Genomic DNA, 23284 nt, shown 5'->3' with positions numbered 1-23284 from the left:
AGGTGAAGGGACCGTGTGTGCGTTTTGGGGCAGCCTTGAAGCAGTTGTGGGTCTGTCCGGGGTTGAGAGCGAGCGGATAGTGCCGGCGTCGTAGTGGTGGTGAGTGTGCGGGCCTGGGGTTCTGGCACTGGGCGCGGTCCAGGCGCGGGCGGGCGCAGACAGGCTTGCCACATGCCAGCGACACGACTGCGCAGTGGCCGGCATATGTGGGGAGGTGGGAGTGAGGAGCAGCTGGGAGGCGGGAGGTGGGGGCAGTGAATGGGCAGTCAGGGGGGCGGAGCTGTAAGGGACACAGTTGCGGGGGCGAGAGGGGCGACGGACGAAACAGAAGGCAAAAGGGCACAACAATTGAGGTGGAAACGAGTGGCACAAAGGGCAGAAAGGTCAGAAAAAGGGCAAAAAGGTCACAAGAATACAGGGGGAAACGAGTGGCACAGAAGGCAAAAAGGTCACAGGAAGGGCAAAAAGGTCACAGAAAACAGGGGAAAACGAGTGGCACAGAAGGCAGAAAAGTCACAGAAATGCAGAGGCAGCCAAGCAACAGAAGGCAAAAATGGGCAGAGAGACACGGGGGCCACGAGAGGAGCAGATGGAAAAACGGGCAAAGAGACACGGGGGCAGCGAATGGAGCAGAAGGGAAACCGGGCAGAGAGATACAGGGGCAGCGAAGGAGAGAACGGGCACAGGCAGTGCTGTGCGGAGGGGGAGCGACCTACCTGGAAGGGTCAATCATGTGACACTATCTGGCACAGTGTGCGTTTGAGTGGTTTAAGGGGGACTAATTTGTGTGTGGCCATACTGGCAAGACATATTCATGTTAGTTGGGGTTGCCTTTCTAAAATAGCATTGACAATGCCAATAGGCCTGCACTTTCCTTGTACAGAGAGACAAAACTACAGGAGAGAGATGCTTGCACATACAACACAAACTGGCCCACAGGTATACAATGTGTTCATGCAGAACGAGGTAGGCACATTTTTAGGTCATGTTAGTGCAACAAAACATATAGTGATGAAGGGAGTGCTTAAAATAATTACAGCTGAGGCTTATTGCCTGGGCTGCATTCTAGTCTATTCTAGTTTCTCCCACTGAGAGAGACAAGCTGATATATTCCATTTATGCATGTTGCCTTCCTGTGGGCCAGTTTGTGTTGTGTGCATGTGTGATGATATGTGTTGCCCATGGGCCTATTCAGTTCGATTACCTATCTGCCTGTAGAGTATTCAGTCTATGCTGTGCCCTAAAGAGAAAACAAGATTTCTTGGCTTTGTCAATAGTAATACTATAGTGTGTTAAAACTGTGCACTTGTCACAAGAAAAATGCTAAGGTCAAAACAGAGCAAAATGGGTTTAGAGGATGTACGGATGTCTTTACCTGAATTCTCAAATGTACACCTTTCTGTATTGCACCCTTTCCTATCTGTGCCCTAGTTATAGACCGCCTCAAGGAGAGGGACCACAAGTGGATGTTCTGGTTCATTGTCAAATCAAATACGAATAATTTTGGACTAAGCATTAACTGATCCTTGCTCCTCTAATGAGGAAACTATTGAGGACTTTTGTTTAGCACTGTAACCCCAGTGAAATGGACTCATGAATGAAGATCTAAGGCCCGATTTTGTGTCTGGCGGTCTTTGACTGCCAGACTCGTGCTGGCACTGTGGTGGAGGTCCAGTGGCCACCCTATTTCTAGGCAGCCATTGGCACCACCCACTGCTGCACCAGGAAACCCCTGTTCCCTGGAGGTGGCGTAGCGGAGAGGACTATTCAATATGCAAGGTCGGACCACTAGGTTCCACCGAGCATATTTTGAGCTTCCCAGTCACCAGCCTTTTCATGGAGGTCTCACTGCCATATAAAGACTGGGGAGGGGAATAAAGGGGGCTCTACAGGGCCCCCATGACCCTGCTGCCATGGGGATGCATTTAGGAGGGTACAACATGTGCCCCCCTGTTTGCATGCACCCCCAAGTTCCAGCACTGCTTGCACTTCAAAGTCCATGCCGTCCTGGAACTTCTTTTGTGTTGCCACTGCGGTGTCCATTTTCAGGGCATCGCTGTGGGGACGACATAGAAAAGCCCACGAGACCTCAGTTGTACTTGTAATCTTGCAGATAGTCTCTGCATGGCTTTGGCGGTGCTGTGCTGAACCAGAGCCGGTGCAGCACTGCCAAAGTCATAATTGGCCCCATGTCTTTTGGACCATGCTCTGCTGTTAGTGGCATCTCTGTCGTAACAACAGACAGCAGGAGAGGAGCACCAAGCACATTTTCTTTCCTTTTTCCACCCTCACCCCACAGGCAGCTTTAAAAGCCTTGGCATAGATTTCCAATTCATTTCAAGTGGAAATAAATTAATTTCTCGATGAGCAAGGGATAAAGTTTGTGGAGGCCTTACTCACTTCCCCTTCCCACCCAATAACAAAATAAAAAAAACAAAATTCAGGTCTTATGGCACAGATTGGACTTCGAGGGGTGGATCACTGGATGCAGTAATCAATACATCAGGGAAAGAGGGGAGATAGGAATATCAAAATATCAGTCAATCAGCATTTGTTTTGAGAAAGCCCTGCCACCTCCAGGGGTATCTGGTGCTGTGTCTCCATCGAAAAACAAGGTCTTGAGCTTCTTTCTGAAGTCTACCAGGGAAGATACTGCATGGGGTGGAGGGGCAGGGTGTTCCAGGTCTTGGCCACAATGTAGGAAAGGGAGCGGACCCAAAGCAGTTGCAAAGGATGCAGGGTTGTGTGCGAGGGCAAGAGAGACGGATCACAGGTGTTTTGCGGGTAGGTGTAAGTTCATTCGATGGTTGACGTAGGAAGGTCCTTGGTTGGAAGGGCCTTGAATGAGTGAGTGAGGATCTTGAACTGGCATCTATTCTAGATGGGTGGTCAATGAAGGTTTCTGAAGTCGGAGCGATGTGCATCTGCACGAGAAGGTCCAGGATGAGTCTGGCCGCAGTGTTCTGTATGGTCTGAAATATTTTGGGTTCCTTGCTCACTGTGCCACTGAAGTCAAGCTAGCATGACTGGTGATTGGTGACACCCTGAAAATGGTTCAGGAATGCTTTTTCCCAGTTTAGGGGTGACCTCGCCTGGCAATTCGGGCTGGACGGTTCCTATGGGGAGCAGGGTGAAGACTGATTTGCATATGGCCAGGTCTAATCTGGGGAGGCATGGTGAGCAAAAGAACAATGGATTTAACCCATATCTTTTGACTGTGGAGGGGCTCCATCCTCAGAGGTACCCTGATGTCAGCTGTTCATTTCAGGATGTGAACCCCTCTCTGCCTCATCATACATACTTGAACCCCACTGCCACAAGATCGAAACTTTGGAAACCCTGCTCAAGGCTGTCATGGGTTCTATGATCTATAGACAAACACCTCAAGCCCCTGGCAGCTGCTGATTAGACCCATTGTTGCCATTGCCTGGGGACCTTGTCCAGAGACATACTTTAATAAACAAAGAAAATAACTATATTATTAGTCACAAAAATGATACTGAAATGGTTTAATTTTAACTCGCCATTTTAGCCCTATCTGGTGGTCTAGTGAACTAATGCATCTACTGCATGGGCCTGTGTTTGACCTCATGGTCACAGGTTTAATTCCTGGTAGGCCCACTCAGCCTTTCATCCTTCAGAGGTCGATAAAGTGTGTACTATTTAGTTGGGTAACAATAAACATCTGTTATTCAGTGCCAAGATACTCTTGTAGGTGAACATGCACTTCACAAATACACATTATGTTTGTTGCCAACCACAAATGCACATCTTCCCAATATCAAGAGGATACCTTTCTTGCCACCCAAGGCTGAAAAAAGTCCTGCAATGAATGTTTTGACAACCATGACTGCAAAAGCACCACCAGGTGCAGAGGTGTCAATTATATACTACAGTCAGCAAGACCATTCAATGCATCTGCATTTAACACCCTCCCCTGCATTGGCCATGGTGCGACTGCCTAATAAGTTGTATCTCGGAAACCGACTCATATCTATGATCAAGCACCCCCTAGAAATGTATGTATAATGTCTCAGTACTCTACTGGTATAATCCAAATGTGCACAAAACTTCAATCAAGCCAATGGGAGAAAGAGGATGGCACAAGGTCGCCAATGGCTGCAACAAGCTGGCTCAAAGGATATTTCTGAAAATGGTGATATCAGACTAAAAATATGATTACTGGCCCGACCTTAAAGAATATTGCTGTGCCTCTGAGGGGGTTTATTTATATAGTTGTCCGATGAAATAACAAAAATGTCCATGACAATATATCCACAACAAAAATATCACCCAAAAATATCGAAAGCACAAATATTGACTTTATATACTTTGGGCCATATGTATCAACACATTTTCCCATAGACACAGAATGGGCAAAACCCTTTGATACATCTGGACCTTTGTATGTAAAGTAAAAATATATGGACAATAAAACACTGAAAACCAGAATATTATCAAATAATTGGTAAGTATGTGCAGGCGCATGCATCAAAGGAAAAACCGGTCACAAACGGGCAGATTCTCAGAATCTGCCCCTTTGCGACCGGTATTTTTGCATTTGGGAAACATTATCCCAAATGCAAAAATCGCAATTTAAGGAATCTCCAACTTGCAATTCCTTAAATTGCGATTGCATTTAAGGAATCCCAAATTAAGATTCCTTAGTTGCAATGCATGAAAGTTACAAAATTTGCAATTTCGCTAATAGGAGTATCAAATTACCATGAATTTGAACTTCATGGTAATTTGCAAAAACATTGAAAAATGCACCTTTGTGCATTTTTCAAAGTTTCATGTTGCGCACACACATGCCCTTAGGGCATGTGTGTGTGAAACATATGTGCATAGATCAATTTCAGGGGGTGTGACAGGGTGTCATTTTGACACCCTTGTACCATTGAAATTGCATGAGCAATTTGCGAGTACCTACTGGTACTCGCACATTGCTCATGCAATCTCCAATTCATTCCTATGGGCCTGGATGCCCAGAGGAAGGAATGGTACAAAAGGGGGTGGTGATGGGCGGAGCATCTGAATCAATCAAGCACCCACACCCAGTCAAAAGATCTGGGTTTAATCCATCACCGTTCTTTAGCCCACTCTGCCACCCCAGTTCAGACATGGCTATATGCAAATCAGTCTGACCCTGTGCCTCATGGGAACAGTCCAGCCCGAATTGCCAAGCCATGTCTTCCCTGGACCGGAAACAAGCTTCTGAGGACCAGTTTCTGGCATTCCAGCCGTCTTCAGCCCGGCTTGCTTGAATCCAGTGGCAAAGTGAGCAAGAGACTCACGTCTGAGCATACCCTGCAACACTTATGGCGGCCAAAAGCGGTACAAAAGGGGGTGGTGATGGACGGAGCATACGAATCAATCAAACACACACACCCAGTCAAAAGATCTGGGTTTAATCCATCACCGTTCTTTAGCCCACTCTGCCACCCCAGTTCAGACATGGCTACATGCAAATCAGTCTGATCCTGTGCCTCATGGGAACAGTCCAGCCCGAACTGCCAAGCCATGTCTTCCCTGGAGCGGAAACAAGCTTCCGAGGACCGGTTTCTGGCATTCTAGCCGTCTTCAGCCCGGCTTGGTTGAATCCAGTGGCAAAGTGAGCAAGAGACTCACGTCTGAGCATACCCTGCCACACTTATGACGGCCAAAAGCGGTACAAAAGGAGGTGGTGATGGACGGAGCATCTGAATCAATCAAACACTCACACCCAGTCAAAAGATCTGGGTTTAATCCATCAACGTTCTTTAGCCCACTCTGCCACCCCAGTTCAGACATGGCTATATGCAAATCAGTCTGATCCTGTGCCTCATGGGAACAGTCCAGCTCTTCCTGCCAAGCCATGTCTTCCATGGACCGGAAACAAGCTTCCGAGGACCGGTTTCTGGCATTCCAGCCGTCTTCAGCCCAGCTTGCTTGAATCCAGTGGCAAAGTAAGCAAGGGACTCACGTCTGAGCATACCCTGCCACACTTATGGCGGCCAAAAGCAGTACAAAAGGGGGTGGTAATGGACAGAGCATCTGAATCAATCAAACACTCACACCCAGTCAAAAGATCTGGGTTTAATCCATCACCGTTCTTTAGCCCACTCTGCCACCCCAGTTCAGACATGGCTATATGCAAATCAGTCTGACCCGGTGCCTCATGGGAACAGTCCAGCCCGAACTGCCAAGCCATGTCTTCCCTGGACCGGAAACAAGCTTCCGAGGACCAGTTTCTGGCATTCCAGCCGTCTTTAGCCCGGCTTGCTTGTGTCCAGTGGCAAAGTGAGCAAGGGACTCACGTCTAGAGGCGGCAGACCCGGGAGCAGAGGACGGCCCGGGACCAGGAATCAACTCCCGACGCGGCAGGGTCGTGGACCAGGGTCAGCGGACTCGATAATTCTCACCTCGGTGCCTACTCTAACCAGGGATTACACTTGGCAACTCTGGGCATTAGCCAGTAAGGACCATCTCACAGGGAAAGCCAGGACGGGTTCCCCAGCGGTCTATTGCGCAGAGATAGTCCTTCGGGAGTCAATTCTAGCGCATTAGAAACCCACAATTAAATTAAATACCCTGCCACACTTATGGCGGCCAAAAGCGGTACAAAAGGGGGTGGTGATGGACGGAGCATCTGAATCAATCAAACACTCACACCCAGTCAAAAGATCTGGGTTTACCCGACATGTCTGAACTGGGGTGGCAGAGTGGGCTAAAGAACGGTGATGGATTAAACCCAGATCTTTTGACTGGGTGTGAGTGTTTGATTGATTCAGATGCTCCGTCCATCACCACCCCCTTTTGTACCGCTTTTGGTCGCCATAAGTGTGGCAGGGTATGATCAGACGTGAGTCCCTTGCTCACTTTGCCACTGGATTCAAGCAAGCCGGGCTGAAGACGGCTGGAATGCCAGAAACCGGTCCTCGGAAGCTTGTTTCCAGTCCAGGGAAGACATGGCTTGGCAGTTCGGGCTGGACTGTTCCCATAAGGCACAGGGTCAGACTGATTTGCATATAGCCATGTCTGAACTGGGGTGGCAGAGTGGGCTAAAGAACGGTGCTGGATTAAACCCAGATCTTTTGACTGGGTGTGAGTGTTTGATTGATTCAGATGCTCCGTCCATCACCACCCCCTTTTGTACCGCTTTTGGCCACCATAAGTGTGGCAGGGTATGCTTAGACGTGAGTCCCTTGCTTACTTTGCCACTGGATTCAACCAAGCCGGGCTGAAGACGGCTGGAATGCCAGAAACCGGTCCTCAGAAGCTTGTTTCCGGTCCAGGGAAGACATGGCTTGGCAGTTCGGGCTGGACTGTTCCCATGAGGCACAGGGTCAGACTGATTTGCATATAGCCATGTCTGAACTGGGGTGGCAGAGTGGGCTAAAGAACGGTGATGGATTAAACCCAGATCTTTTGACTGGGTGTGAGTGTTTGATTGATTCATATGCTCTGCCCATCACCACCCCCTTTTGTACCGCTTTTGGCCGCCATAAGTGTGGCAGGGTATGCTCAGACGTGAGTACCTTGTTCACTTTGCCACTGGATTCAAGTAAGCCGGGCTGAAGACGTCTGGAATGCCAGAAACCGGTCCTTGGAAGCTTATTTCTGGTCTAGGGAAGACATGGCTTGGCAGTTCGGGCTGGACTGTTCCCATGAGGCACAGGGTCAGACTGATTTGCATATAGCCATGTCTGAACTGGGGTGGCAGAGTGGGCTAAAGAACGGTGATGGATTAAACCCAGATCTTTGACTGGGTGTGAGTGTTTGATTGATTCAGATGCTCCGTCCATCACCACCCCCTTTTGTACCGCTTTTGGTCACCATAAGTGTGGCAGGGTATGCTCAGACGTGAGTCCCTTGCTCACTTTGCCACTGGATTCAAGCAAGCCGGGCTGAAGACGGATGGAATGCCAGAAACCGGGCCTCGGTAGCTTGTTTCCGGTCCAGGGAAGACATGGCTTGGCAGTTCGGGCTGGACTGTTCCCATGAGGCACAGGGTCAGACTGATTTGCATATAGCCATGTCTGAACTGGGGTGGCTGAGTGGGCTAAAGAACGCCGATAGGGCCACACAGCAAGGTTTAGTGAAACCATTAGATTTTACAATGTGGTTTTGAGGGTGTGTGACGGCAGACTGAGGAACAGAGGTAAGCGGGGTGTAGTCTGTCGATATCTACTCGTAATTTAAATGCGGAAAATTTGTATGTTTGGTTTCCATTACAATAAGCCAAGCCTGGTGAGGAAGAGTTGTTCTCCCCCGTAACTGCGGGAGTGGCGGGAAATACCATTAACCCAGGCCTTATCCCTGCTAATCCGAGCTCGGTGAAGGATAATGTAAAATTAGAATCTGATAAAAATGGCACCGGCTAAAACAAAAGCCCGCAAAAACTTTAAAACGGGGAAAAAGACAGAGAAGAACCCTTCAGAGTCTGGGGATGACAATGACAGTGAGACAGGCAATCCGAAAGCAGTGCTGAGTGAGCCAACAAGGAAAAAGAAACAAGCCCTAAGAGATACCCACTCCTTGTTACTGACACCTACATCTACGAAGCTAAAGGGAACAAGCAATGATTCACCAGTATCAAATCCAATTAAAGCCTTTCTGGGAAAACACTTTAAGGGAAAGGATGTAATTAGCAAGGAGCCAAGTACTGTCATAAATATTGACTTAAACTCTGAGGCCAGGAGCGACAATGTCTTAACCTCCTTGAATCAGTCCACCCTTAATTTATCTGGGATACTGCTAAACCCACGTTTGTCTTCTTCGCCTAGATTATTCCAACAGTCACTTGAAGGGGAATTAGAGGACAAAGGGGGAGACGCATCCATATACAGTAATGGACTAAGCTTAAATGATCAAAATGGAACTATGAAGCAACCTAAGGAAAATGTGGGTGTGAACTGATCTTTTGCTCTAGGAAATGAACAACTAGGAAATAAACTTTTGCAATCACCACTGCATGGGCTTGAGGTTACAGGAGCCTCGAGTACCTCTATGCTTGAGGTTATGTGGATCCTCCAAAAAACCCTGCAAGGTTTGCTAGAGGTTTCCATAGTAAATAACGATCTCCTAAAAATCCAGGGGGATCAGTCTAAAGCAATCTTGGGTGAGTTGACCCAAATTAGAGGTTTAATGCCGGCTCTGGTTAGACCAATAGGTGGAAGCCAGGTGGAGGAAGGTAGTAATGAGGTGGAGGAAGATGTGTTAGTGGCCCCAAACGTATCGAAAGAGGAACCCTCAGTATATATATTCCGGCAGCCAATGATTGTGAAAAAATGGGGGGAAACGAGAAATCATACGGGTAGATTCCTGAGAAGGAGGCGACCCGTACAAAAAGTTGCCTAGTAAAAAACCCTACCAGGAACTTGAGAAGAGGGAAAGGAGAAATGATGAAGGTAGGAGGTAATAAGGGGGAAAAAATTCAAAGATCAGAGGTGACTAAAGTAAAGCCACAAATGGAACAGGAGGAACAATGGAAAAGATTGGTAAAACCAAAGCCTAATCAAAGTGGATTGGCTCCTACAATAAGGGAGTTACAGGATAGAGAAGAGAAAAGTATGAAAAGTAAACCATCAGGATCTCGAGGAATGCCAAAGTGCAGCAGGGCTGCGATGGAAGTTGACATGAGAGATCAAATGTCAATGAAAAGGGAAGCCCGCTCAAAGGGGGTTAAATATGGGGCCAAGCAAACAGGCACTAATGACCTATGGATTTTTCTAAAACCCGAAAATGGTGGCAAAGGGGGGAAAAAAGCTAGAAAACTAAACCCATTAAATCGATCTCAACTTTTATCTATAATGGGAAAATGTGCAAGGCTTAGGAGTATTGGTACAATGGACCTCAAAGAAGTAGGGTTTATTCCAAGCTGTACAGGAGGGGAGGCGACTAAGGTCCTCTTTTATTCTGCTTGGGTGAAAGAAGCAGCGGAAAAAGCGAAAAATGAGTTACAAAATGAGGGGATCAGACTGGTAAGGAAGGAGGAAATACAGGGACAGCATTTCCTGACGAACCATGCTGGTCTAGGGGTTCGGCAGATAAGGCTCATTAATTCGAACTGGAATATTAAGGAGGATATTGCAATTACTGTAACTAATTGTGAAGCTGCAGGGTATGGAGAAGGTGTATTTGCTAGAAATAGATATGAAGCCCTAGCATCCCCAGAATCTAGGGAGTATGATGAGGAGGGATTTCTTAGTGAAATCGACTAGGAGTATGGGTCGTCACACAGCCTTTCAGTCTTACCATGGAACATAAATGGTTACAAGAAAATTTCGGCACAGATAGAATTTGATAACATTATAAAGAGTAACGACATTGTGTGCCTCCAGGAGACATGGCTGTGTGACGATACCCTTAAATCCTTAGTTACAGAAGGATTTGCCCAATACTCTAAAGCAGCAAAGAAAAATAATCTGAGGAGGCCATCAGGGGGTCAATTAACGCTAATATCCACACAGATAGTTAGACGGTCTGAAAGGCTAAAATTACTCAGTGAGTGGGCACTAGGTTGCAGAATCTTATTGCAGAAGGTAGATCCCCGATATGAGGGAATATAAATCATAAATGTGTATTTATAGAGGGAAAGGCTCATGAATATAAGGAGAATCTGGGTAAACTGAAAGAAGATCTGGAGTCAACTTGCGCTAAGTATCAGAAGGATTTAATACTAGTAGTAGGTGATTTTAATCATAGATTAGATCCCAGAAAGGTTGACAGTTGGCACAAACAATTGCTAGAAGCCCATAATATTGAAATAGCACTCTTTGCAAGGGGGGAACTCTCACATCAGGATGAGTCATTTAGTCACCTAATGGGGTCTTTGGGCATGGTATGTGCAAATGGAAGATTTCAGCAAGACCGGCCAGCGGGAAGGACTTTTATGAGGGGCCAGCAACTCTGCCCAATTGACTATGTATTTTGTCAGGCCTGGTGTTTTGATAAAATAAGTAATTTTGAGGTGGAGAAAATGTCAGGTAGTGACCACTTCCCTTTGAAGTTAGAAATACACATACCGAAACGTAAAAGTAGAGATAGGGCTCTACAGGTCAATGTGGACTACCCCAAACTACTAACAACCTGCATATCAGATGAACAGATAGAAAAGCTTAAGCTAATTCAAAAGTCAATTCAAACGGAAGGAAATCATCCTAATGCAGGAATTCCGTTGTTTGATCTAACCTTAGGTAAGCTGGCAGATTCCCTCAAGAAGGAATTCAAGTCAAACAAGTCAGGACTGGGTAGATATGTTGATAATAAAAATAGGAAACCATGGTTTGACGAAGAATGCAGGGTAGCTAAGGCCCTGATAAGACAGAAGGAGAGAAGAGTAAGGGCCATGTTCAAAGTGGATCTATACCAATCACTTCAGCAACTAAGGTTAAAGTATAAAACATGAATTCGGAATAAAAAAAGAAGGTATAAAGAGAAATGCTGGGCAAATATGTTGGAGGTGATTGAATCCAAGGATGCAAGAAGGTTCTGGAAATTTGTCCAAGAGAGTGTGGGGGGGAAATCTGGTTCCTTGGCCTGTATAGTTCCTGAAGATGACTGGGTAGGCTATCTGAAAGAAATTTATGGAAGATGGCCGACACAATCAATACCAGGAACCTTAGTTTGGTCACAGGTGAGGGACGATATAAAGGACTACTTTACCCCAAGATATATAACGGAGATTATTGCTATCTTGAACCTCACCCGTGCTGCAGGACCAGATAACCTCCCGGCAATGATAATTAAAACGTGTCCAGAATGGAGTTTTTTGTAAAGATGTTCCTGGTAATCCTGGACACGGGAATTGTTCCAGAAAGTTGGAAAGGCGCAATTATAAGGCCTATTCATAAAAAGGGCAGCCACAAATTACCAATCAATCAATCAATCATAGCATTTGTATAGCGCGCTACTCACCCGGAGGGGTCTCAAGGCGCTGGGGAGGGGGGGGGGGGTCTGCTACTGCTCGAAGCGCCAGGTCTTGAGTTGCTTCCTGAAGGAAACATGGTCTTGGGTCAGTCGGAGTGGATAGGGAGGGAGTTCCATGTTTTGGCTGCCCGGTAGGAGAAGGATCTTCCTCCGGTGGTGGCTCTGCGGATGCGTGGGACGGCAGCGAGGGAGAGGCTGGTGGATCGTAGCTGGTGGGTGGGAGTGTAGAAGGTTAGGCGGTTGTTGAGGTACCTGGGGCCCAGGTCGTGGAGAGCCTTGTGTGCGTGGATGAGGAGTCTGAACGTGATCCTCTTGCCGACGGGAAGCCAGTGCAGGTCTCTCAGGTGTCCGGAGATGTGGCTGTGTCGGGGGATGTCCAGGATGAGTCGTGCGGAGGCGTTCTGGATGCGCTGGAGTCTTTTCTGAAGTTTGGCTGTGGTTCCGGCGTAGAGGGTGTTTCCGTAGTCCAGTCGGCTGGTGACGAGTGCCTGGGTGACCGTCTTCCTGGTTTCGGTGGGGATCCACCGGAAGATCTTTTGGAGCATACGCAGGGTGTTGAAGCACGACGATGAGACGGCGTTGACTTGTCTAGTCATCAAGAGGGAGGAGTCCAGGATGAAGCCCAGGTTACGTGCGTGGTCCTTGGGGGCGGTGCCTAGGGCAGGGGGCCACCAGGAGTCGTCCCAGGCGGAGGGCGATGATCCCAGGATGAGGACTTCCGTCTTGTCTGAGTTCAGTTTCAGGCGGCTGTTCTTCATCCACTCGGCGACGTCTTTCATCTCTTCGTGTAGGCTGGTTCTGGCGGTGGTGGGGTCGTTTGTGAGGGAGAGGATCAGCTGGGTGTCGTCCGCGTAGGAGATGATGTTGAGGTTGTGTTGGCGTGCGATGGCTGCAAGGGGGCTCATGTAAACATTGAAGATGGTGGGGCTGAGTGATGATCCTTCTGGTACACCGCAGATGACTTCGGTGGCCTCGGATCTGAACGGGGGAGGCGGACTCTCTGGGTTCTTCCGGTGAGGAACGAGACGATCCACTTCAGTGCCTTCTCTTGGATTCCGATGTTGTTGAGGCGCTGCACTAGGGTGCGGTTGCAGACCGTGTTGAACGCTGCAGACAGGTCCAAGAGGATGAGGGCACCTGTTTCCCCGTTGTCGAGCAGGGATCTGATGTCGTCTGTGGCTGCGATGAGGGCGGTCTCTGTGCTGTGGTTGGCTCGTAAGCCGGACTGCGAGTGGTCGAGGGATCCGTTCATCTCGAGGAAGGCGGCAAGCTGTCTGTTGACGGTCTTCTCGATGACCTTGGCAGGAAAAGGGAGGAGCGAGATTGGACGGTAGTTCTTGAGGTCGGTGGGGTCCGCGGTTGGTTTCTTCAGGAGGGCGCTGAGCTCGGCATGCTTCCAGCTCTCCGGGAAGGTGGCAGTGTTGAAGGAGGTGTTAATGATGTCTCGGAGTTGGGGTGCGATGATGGAGTCGGCTTTGTTGAAGACATAGTGGGGGCGGGGGTCAGTTGGTGATCCGGAGTGGATGGTGTTCATCACGTGGGTGGTGTCTTTGGTGCTGACTGGGGTCCAGGCGCGGAGGGTGGTGGTTGGGGGCGTTGGCTCGATGGTTGGGTGCGTGGTCTGTGTGCCGAAGCTGTTGTGTATGTCGGCGATCTTGCTGTGAAAGAACGAGGCGAGTGAGTCGCAGAGGTCTTGCGAGGGAGTGATGTCGTTGTTTCCGGCACTGGGGTTGGAGAGCTCTTTGACGATGCTGAAGAGTTCCTTGCTGTTGTGGGCGTTGTTGTCCAGTCGTTCCTTGAATGCTGTCTTCTTGGTGGTGCGGATCAGCTGGTGGTGTTTGCGGGTGGCGTGCTTGAGGGCAGTCATGTTGTCTGTGGTCTGGTTGTTGCTCCAGGCTTTCTCAAGGGTACGGCAGTTCTTCTTGGAGTTCTTAAGTTCGTCGGTGAACCAGGAGGCTTTCTTGCTGCCGGGTCTGCTGGGAGGGTCTTCAGTGGTGCGAGGTTGTCTGCGCAGATGGTGATCCACTGTGTGAGGTTGCTGGCTGCTTCGTTGGGGTCCGTTGTGCTGGCGAGAGGGTTCTGGCTGAGGGAGGTGCTGAGCTGGTCGGCAGTGATCTTGTTCCAGCTCCTGCAAGGAACCTGTTGCGGGTGGTGGTGGGTCGTGGTTCTTCTGAAGCTGAAGCGGATGCAGCTGTGGTCTGTCCAGTGGAGTCCGGTGGAGTGGCTGAAGGAGATGTGCTTGCTTGAGGAGAAGACGGGGTCAAGCGTGTGGCCGGCGTAGTGGGTGCGGGTGTTCACCAGTTGCTTGAGTCCGAGGTTGGCAAGGTTGTCCAGCAAGGTGGTGGTGTTGGTGCCGTTGTTCTTCTCTAGGTGGAAGTTGAAGTCCCCTAGGAGGATGTAGTCAGTGGAGGGGAGGGCGTGCGGGCTGATGAAGTCTGCGATGTCTTCACTGAATCGTGTGCGTGGTTCCGGGGGTCCGTAGATGAGGGTGCCTCTGAGGGTCGTCTTGGGGTCGGTGTGTATCTGGAAGTGGAGGTGTTCGGCGGCGGTGAGGGTGTCGTCGGAGTTGGTCGTGATGCGGATGGTGTTCTTGTGTAAGATGGCGATGCCTCCTCCGGTATGGTTGACGCGGTCCCTCCTGGTGATCTTGTACCCGTCCGGGATGGCGAAGGCGATGTCAGGCGCTGAGGAAGCGTTCATACAGGTTTCTGTGAGGAAGGCGACGTCCGGTGATGTGGTGTCGAGCAGGTTCCAGAGTTCGACGGCGTGCCTGTGGATGGAGCGGGTGTTCAGCAAGATGCACTTGAGGTGGTTGCTGCTGGTTTTCAGCTTGTCAATGTGGAACAGGTTCGGAGGCAGGTGAACTTGCAGGTTTGGCAGGTGAAGGGTCCGTGGGTGCGTTTCGGGGTGGCTCGGTAGCAGGTGGCGTTTCGGTCGGCATTGAGTGAATGGAGGGTGGCGGCGTCGTCGGTCCGTCGGGAGGGTTGGCGTTGATGTGGACCAGGGGTCCTGGTGCTGGGCGCGGTCCAGGCGCGGACGGGCGCAGACGGGCTTGCCTTTGGCCCGCCTTCGGCGCACAATCGGCGCGCCAACTGCGCGTGACTGCTGCGCGTCCGCGTGGGCTCCATATAAGGCGAAGTGGGAGGGAGGAGCAGCTGGGAGGCGGGAGCGGGGTGGCCAACGGGGATACAGAAGTGAAAGGGGGCGGGCCGCAAGGGAGCAGCGGCGGGAAGCGGGGGGCGGAGGGGGGTCACAACAGGGGAAAAAAATGGGAGAATCGCAGAGAGCACTACGAGTCCAACACTACAGTAAAACAGGGAAGAAGGCATAGATGGGGGAGGTAAGAACGGAGTACAATGAAGGCACAGAGGGGGAATGCAAATGAAGTAAAATGAGGCACGGGTGGGAGAAATACAAAATGAGATACAGTAAGGCGCAGACGGGGAAATACAAATGAATACAATGAGTCTCAGGTGGGGGAAATACAAACGAGTTACAGTGAGGCACAGATGGGAGCAGCGGCGGAAGGGAGAGTGAGCAGCAGCGAGGGAGTGCCTACAGCTGGAGGGCCGTGCGGCGTGGGGGTGTCCTGAGGTCGGGACACACTCACCTGCGCCGCGCTGGCTCCATATGAGGCCAAGTGGGAGGGAGGAGCAGCTGGGAGGCGGGAACGGGGCGGCCAACGGGGATACAGAAGTGAAAGGGGGAGGGGCCGCGAGGGAGCAGCGGCGGGAAGTGGGGGCGGAGGGGGTCACAACAGGGGAAAAAAACGGGAGAATCGCAGAGAGCACTACGAGTCCAACACTACGGTAAAACAGGGAAGAAGGCACAGATGGGGGAGGTAAGAACGGAGTACAATGAAGGCACAGAGGGGGAATGCAAATGAAGTAAAATGAGGCACAGGTGGGAGAAATACAAAATGAGATACAGTAAGGGCTATAGGCTGATAAACCTCCTGGATATAGGGGAAAAAGTCTTTGCAAAAGTAATATTAAACTTATTAAAAGATTGGGCAGAGGAAAACCAAATCATTCCCCCGGAACAGGGTGGGTTTAAAACCGGCCATTCTACAATTGATAATTGTTTTGCTCTTTGGGCCATAGCACGGAAGTCAATGGAATCTCGGGGTAGGTTATTCTGTGGTTTTGTTGACTTCCGCGCAGCCTTTGATCTAGTCGACCAGGAGCTGCTGTGGGAGGCCCTAATTAGTCAGGGAATTCCTAATCATATACTGCGGCTGCTACAAATGCTCCATACTAAAAACTGGGCACAGATAATCTTAGACATTGATGGCAGTTTATCAGGGAAAATAGAAATTGGAAATGGTCTGCGTCAGGGATGTATATTAGCTCCCTTGTTGTTCTCCCTGTTCCTAGCAGACCTACCATCAATGCTGGGGAATACAACTGGGGCAAGCCCGAAATTAAATGGCAAGCAGATAGCATGTTTACTCTATGCTGACGATCTGGTGATTATGGACCAGACCGAGGTTGGCTTGCAAAGAAGACTAAATGTATTTAATGACTACTGCTTAAGGAAAAAACTTGTGATCAATATGGACAAGACCAAAACATTGAGCTTTGGCCGGAGGAAAACTGAGTTCTCATGGTGGATTGGGTCAGAAAAAGTGGAATCAGTAACAGAGTATAGATACTTGGGGTTATGGTTCGAGCAGAGTCTGAAATGGAATACCAACTTAGAGGCATCTAAATTAAGAACCTCTGCTTCGATTAGCGGTCTGATATTGTTTAATAAAGCCTATGGTGCTATGACCTACAATCCAGTGCTAAAAGCCTACGCTGCTATTGAACCCCTGCAATTTTTGTATGGTGCTGAATTGTTGTTCCTAAGTCGTAAGGAAAACTGGGATGTGGAAGAAGGTAAAAACCTAAAAAGTTATTTATGCTCCCCGGTCAGCAATGGTTCAGGCAGTAAGACTGGAACTAGGCCTGACGTCATGGGGTACGCAAGTTGGTATGGCCCTTTTGCGCTTTTGGCAACGCCTAGAAATAGGCGCAATTACCAAAATATCACAATGGTGCAAAAATGAAATTCAGGACAGTGAACTAAAATGGGCAAGAGAGACCAGAGGGATAATAACAAAGTTATGCAAGAAGATGAGATTTAATGTATGCTCTACTGTCTCCGTGGCTAATATTGATAAAAAGTTACTTAGGTCAACGGGGAAGGAAGTATCGCATGCACAGGACAAAATCTATCTTGCAAGTAAAACTTCGATCTGTTCTATGATCGATGCATGGAATAATGGTCAATGCTTCCCCTACACGGATAAGTTACCTGACCACAAATTACGAAATGAGGTTCCGAGGGTAAGAATTAGGGTAAACCCTTGTTATATGAACAACTCTGTAAAGCGGGCTATGATCAATGAGGAGGGAAGCTGCATTTGCTCCTTGGGGTCCAAATGTGATATGCTGCATATCTTGTTTGATTGTCTGAAGTTTTTGGATTTACGTATTACATTTTTAAAACCAATTTGTATGAAATATGAGATTAAAACTAGTACCCAGGCTGTGATACTAATGACAGAAATGGCCCACTTAGATATTGCTGTGGCTATGGGGAAATATATGCAAAAAGTGAAGGCAGTTTTATATCTTTTTAACAAGTTTTAACAAATAGCTATTTTTAGATCAGATAATTGTGGGATTTTAGATCAAATAAGTTTTAGGAGATTTTATGTTTGTTAATGAAATGTTTTGTTTAACTTGTTGGATGAATTTTTTAGCGACATGTATTGTTTGTGGACCAACGGTCCGAATAAACGTGAAATAAACTTGAACTAAACAATGTCTCTTTGTTTTCTTGTGGAAGAGAGATCTGTGCTCATTACAAGCCAGTTCTGTCCTCCCTGGTCCAGTTTCCTGACAGGATGGAGACAACATTGTGTAAGGCAGACCATGCCCATTCAGGTGCAAGGAAATTTCCTGCCCCTACGCTAAATGAAGCCCAAGTGTATTCAGTCCAGCCCTGCCTCAGTCAGGAAAGGCAAGATACACCTCAGCCTCCCAGTGGCTGTCTGAGAGAATGCACATCCCCAGCCCCTGTAACTCCAAAGCCAGACAGTCATTCCGCAAACTAGCAGACGCACACAGGATGGCTAAGCAAGACAATACTCACTTTCTAAAAGTATCTTCAAACACACAATGTAAAAATCACTAAAAGATGCATTAAACTAAACTCCATCTTTCCACCTTGTACCAATGGTAAGTTATACTTATAAAATGTTATAAATAAATTCTCATTCTATCCTGTGGGAGAGATATCCTTTCCATAGGGAAAAATGAAATACACTGTATTGCACTATCATGGCCTTGTCACACACAACAGTACATGTCCTACCTTTCACACACTGCCCTGGCCCACAGGGGTACCTTGGGCCTACCTTAGGGGTGACTCATATGTCACATGCAGTGGCAGGCTTGAGACCCCTTTTAAAGGCTGCTTGTGTGGGTAGCGCAATCAGTACTGCGAGCCCACTAGCAGTATTTGAATTACAGGCCTTGGGCACACACAGTGCACTGTACTAGGGACTTAGTATTAAGTCAAACAAGCCATTCATGGAAACGCCAATCCATAAACACACTTTACAGGGAGAGCATATGCACTTTAGCACTGATCAGCAGTGGTAATGTGCCCAGAGTCCTAAAACCAACAGAAACAGGGTCAAACATAGGAGGCCAAAAAGCAAAAAGTCAGGGGATAAACCCACTGGAAATTCCAGGTCTAACACTCACTATTAGCTCCACACCTTCTAGCTATGTTCCAGGATTCCCTGAACACAGGCACCCTGCCACCTTCATTGGGTAAGGTAGTTATCACTACACTTCAGCCAGGGCAACCAGTCAACCTCAGTGATTCATATCAACTCTTTTCATTCATAAATGTTGACAATAAAATGTATGCCATGGTCCTTGCAAATAGTTAGCTGCCTCTCCTACCTATAATAGTGTGATCCGATCAGTTTGGCTTCATTCTAGGCCATTCAACATCTCACAACCTCTGCACTATCTTGCAGTGATGCACACCTTGACCCTCAAATCTGCCCTACTGCCCTACTCGATGACACCAAGGTGTTTGATTCTTTAGAATGGGCATACCTCTTTCCTCTTTTGGTCAGGCTTGGCCATAGCCCCAGCATTATTAAGCAAGTGCAACTACATTACACTCTTCCCACAGCATGGGTGTGCTAAAATGAGCTAATCTCTGATCCCCTTTCAGTTACCTGGGGCACAAGGCAAGGGTGCCTGCTGTCACCACTCCTCTTTGCCATTGTGATGGAGCCAGTGGCAGTGAGGCTTCAGCAACAACACACAAACGAGCATTGTTTTCACCATCAAGGAGTTGGTAGCCACAATGTACGCAGACGATTACACCTTTGATCTGGAGGAGATTTTGGCTCCTCTGACAAGGGAGATGATCCGCTTCGGTGGCTATTCAGGCATACAAATTAACTGGGCTAAATCCATATTATTTTTTCTTACCGACAATACACAACAATTTCCAACTGAGTACTTTTTACAAAGGGCAGATGATCCAGTTAGATACATAGGCAAATGGCTCAGTTGCGACACGGAGTAGCTGTAGCGAGGGAACTATGACCTGGCTGGAGGACAAAATATATGGTCTAAACTACCCCTATCCCTAGCTGGCCGAATTGTGACCGCAAGAATGATTATTCTTCACTGATTCCTTACCTTTTCGTCAACTTCCCCCTTTTGCTCACAACTCACTTCTTCAGACGTTTGCTACCTAGTGGTCACTTTACTATGGGTGGGTAAACAACCAAGGGTCACCTGAGAACTCCTCATGCTCCCACTTGCACAAGGTGGAATGGGAGCACCAGACTTAATATTGTATGCTTACTGCGCCCAAGCCAAGTACCTACCCTTCTGGTTATACCCAACTCCTTTCCAACCACAAATGGCCTTCGAGACAGACCGCGCCGCCCCATACATATTATTGATGACGCTCTATCAGCCTTTCAGAATTCCCTGGAAGGAGACTAACACTGTTTAATCTGTCTGCTGGGCATGCTTTGAAGAAAAGTGCAAATATGGCATACCTCTATGCCTCTTCTCTTCCATTAGCTAATAACCCCCAGTTGCTGCTGCTTCTGGTTAGAGGAGCCATTATGCATGCACATAAACACAAGATTAAACAGTTCTCAGACCTATACCCAGATGGACAGTTCGTCACACCACTACAGACCGCAATGTCCCCACTCCCCACGCTCCTTGATACCCTACTATACTGTCAACTGCAGGCCATATGCCGTGCACTACATGACATGTTTCCTGCTTCGTCCCCAGCCCTCCAGGTGCTAAAACATATTCTCACTACCCCTTCCCCATGTAAATTGATAACGCACCTCTACAATACTATGCAGTGGGTATTTTTTACATCATTACTGAATTAGGAAATTACAATGAATAAAAAATGTGTACTAAATTAAAAACATTATATTTTCAATACATCCCCCTACATAACTATCAACACACTCATAAACACCTAAAATACAATAATAAATGTAAATGTCTTACCAAATCAAAATAAGTAATACAAATACATTATTAAACATGCTTAACATTAAAATAATACCAAATTAGAACACGAAAGCTAGTAAAACTCAGCTAAATATTAAAAAGCAATCCTATTTACAAATACATTGAAAACTCATATAAAAGATCCCAAAAAAGACATTCTTGCCTTCCATATTCTGTCCCACGATATTTTTGATATCACAATATTTTGACACAATATTTGTGTCTCATAATATTTTTTAGACAATATTTTGTTGGAATACCATTTGTACAGTTATATCTACAGGTTTTGTTTTGACAGCCACATTAAGATGGCGGGCGAGCTTTGTCCGCCCGCCATCCTATTGCGAAATGGGACTGCAGGTGTCCCTTGGAAGCCATTAGGATGCGCCCGCCACTGTGGCGGGCACATCCTTCATTCCTGACATTGTGGCGGGCGGTGCACTGTGCACCACCCGCCACAATGCCAGGAAGGCATGTAGTGCACTTCTGTGCACAACATGACAGGCACCGTGCGGTGCCTGACATGTTGTACATGGAACTGGTACCCCCCATGTGCACCACCCACCCCCTGAATCCCTGGGGGTCCGCTACGGGCTCCCAATGTCAAAAACCGCCTGCCTTTCCGAGGCGGAGTTGCTGCCAAGGAAAGGCCTGTCCCTGCCTGCATATAAATATGGATGGCGGTGTCTACCAGACAACGCCACCATATAAACTGCTTTTCTGCTCGGTAGGCAAAACCGGCTGACGATCTTCCCGTCCGCCGGAGTCCCCCCCCTCCCCCATGGTAATTTGGCGGGGGAAATGAGAAGCGGGTGGAGGTTTTTGGCGGGCGGATCGCCACCGCCATACGGGCAGAGGCGATCCGCCCATTATCATAATGGGCCCCCAAATGTCTAAATATATGGGGACAGAACCTTGAATAAATTGTGTATCTCAAAGTGACACAGTAAGTAGAGAGATGCAGAAAATAATTCTTATACAGGGGAGGATTGTCAGTAGTTTAGAGTATAGGGTATAGGATAAATAGAGATACTTCCTGGATAGGAGCTAACAGATGTCGTTCAAGACTTCTTTTAAAAAATACGATTTTTATAATAACATTTGTAACACATATGCCGGAGAGTCAATCGGAAAAGATCCGATTGAGGCATTGTGTACTGCTTTTTTATTGTGTACAGTAGTGTGGATGGGCTCTGCCTGACTGAGAAATCATGTAAATAGCCAGCAGCTGTGTATTATCTATGCAGAAGTGTTTCTTCAATGCTTCAAAGGCAGATAATTAGGCCATAATAGGATTAATGATAGAAATGCATCACATTAATGATACTAATACATAATTACTCAAATTACAGCCCCAAAAATTAAAGGAAAAAAAACAGAGTGACACAGCGGCTATATTACTTTCCTATTGGCCAATATTCAAGATCCTGATAGATTCATGTTTCTATTGACTCACTGCTTTGCAATTCAAATATCAGGTCAAAAACTATAGACAGTGAGCATGTATCATCAGAGGAATTTGGTAATAATGATCCTGACCACATTATGGTGGCAGGAGGCAGAAAAGTGCTCCCGGAGTTTCACTGTGCATTTGGATGTTATCAAGCCTTCTGATTTTCCATGTATCTTTAGCAGAGAAGCTTATTTAAACATACTGCTGGTGAAATTATTGTTGTCTTAATTTGAAATATCATTGTATATAGAGTGACAAAAACATCTTACTGGTGCATGTATATTTATTATTTAATGCACCTGAAGTAAACCGTTTCTGAAAACAATGAGTTCATCTTAAATAGAATTGAAGACTTTGCTTCAATCAAATATATATTTTACACTTACCTGTACGAAGCGAAACTCCCTCCAGTTGACAATATTGCTCACAGATGGTAAGGAGGTTATCCCCAAAAGAACATAGAAAAAAAATCCGAGGATACCCGGAGCTAGGTAGGCATCCGAACGCCAGGCATAGTTTGGATCAAAAGGGGCGGTTGCATTGTCTTTGATCTATACAAAGATAAATAAATCGTCCTAATCAGTATTTAGTAAAAATAAAAGTGAACATAAATAGAGACACTATAGTGAATGAATACAGAGTTTGATATAATGAGTTATCTAGGTTATTAATGCAATGAAGAGACAAATCCAAATATGACTTTCAAAAACACCACTGTTAACCTTTAACCCATGCAACCGATAGCAACTCGGAAAAAGGTGTCTAAACACAGTTCTGCAAATAAACAGTTACAAATTACCAGGCACTGAGAGGAAAACACAGCGTTATTTGCGAATGCAAAAACAATGCGTTGCAACTAGGTCAGTATAGTAGACTTAAGAAGGCCTCTGTGTGGGGCATGCCGTTTGTTTTGTGAGCAGACAGGCAGCAATGCAGTGATATCACTGCAGACATTCTTCTTGACTTGTTAATGGCTAGCTACCCTTTATGTTGTTATTGTTGACCTAAGTAGGAAGGGTTAGCCAGACGTGGGTCCTGTGCTCCTTATGCCACTGGATGCAAGCTAGTCTGACTGATGAGAGGTGGTACCCAAAAATCCGGTCCCATCTTGTTTTCTTGTCCAGGGAGGACCAGGTCTTGCAGTTCCCATTGGGAGCAGTCTCAAGACTGATTTGCATATGGCTGAGCCAAACCTGGGGTGGCATGGTGAGCAAAACAATCATGAATTTAACCCAGATCTGTGACTGGGGCTGAGAATGTTACACTGTTCAGCATTCAGTCCATCATCTTTTTGTGTTGGTATAGTCGCCCTAAGCTTACCTCTGTAGTCAGCCTATTCATGGAAACAGTC

At 47.4% G+C, this 23284-nt stretch overlaps 1 protein-coding gene across 1 annotated transcript in view; it reads right to left on the bottom strand.

The window, feature by feature from the left end:
* The window catches only part of LOC147688933 (metalloreductase STEAP4-like), a 166821-nt gene that overhangs the window by 8244 nt on the left and 135293 nt on the right, over window positions 1-23284 (bottom strand). Inside the window, exon 4 of the mRNA XM_086941828.1 lies at window positions 22320-22484. Within this exon, the coding sequence (XP_086797954.1) occupies window positions 22320-22484 (165 nt within the window). The remainder of the gene's footprint in view (window positions 1-22319; window positions 22485-23284) is intronic.

The sequence above is a fragment of the Lissotriton vulgaris genome, chromosome 10 (genome assembly GCF_964263255.1).
Source record: "Lissotriton vulgaris chromosome 10, aLisVul1.2, whole genome shotgun sequence".
Classification (NCBI taxonomy): Eukaryota; Metazoa; Chordata; class Amphibia; order Caudata; family Salamandridae; genus Lissotriton; species Lissotriton vulgaris.
Note: the sequence above shows the minus strand (reverse complement) of the source record. Positions and strands in the feature narration are given on the sequence as shown.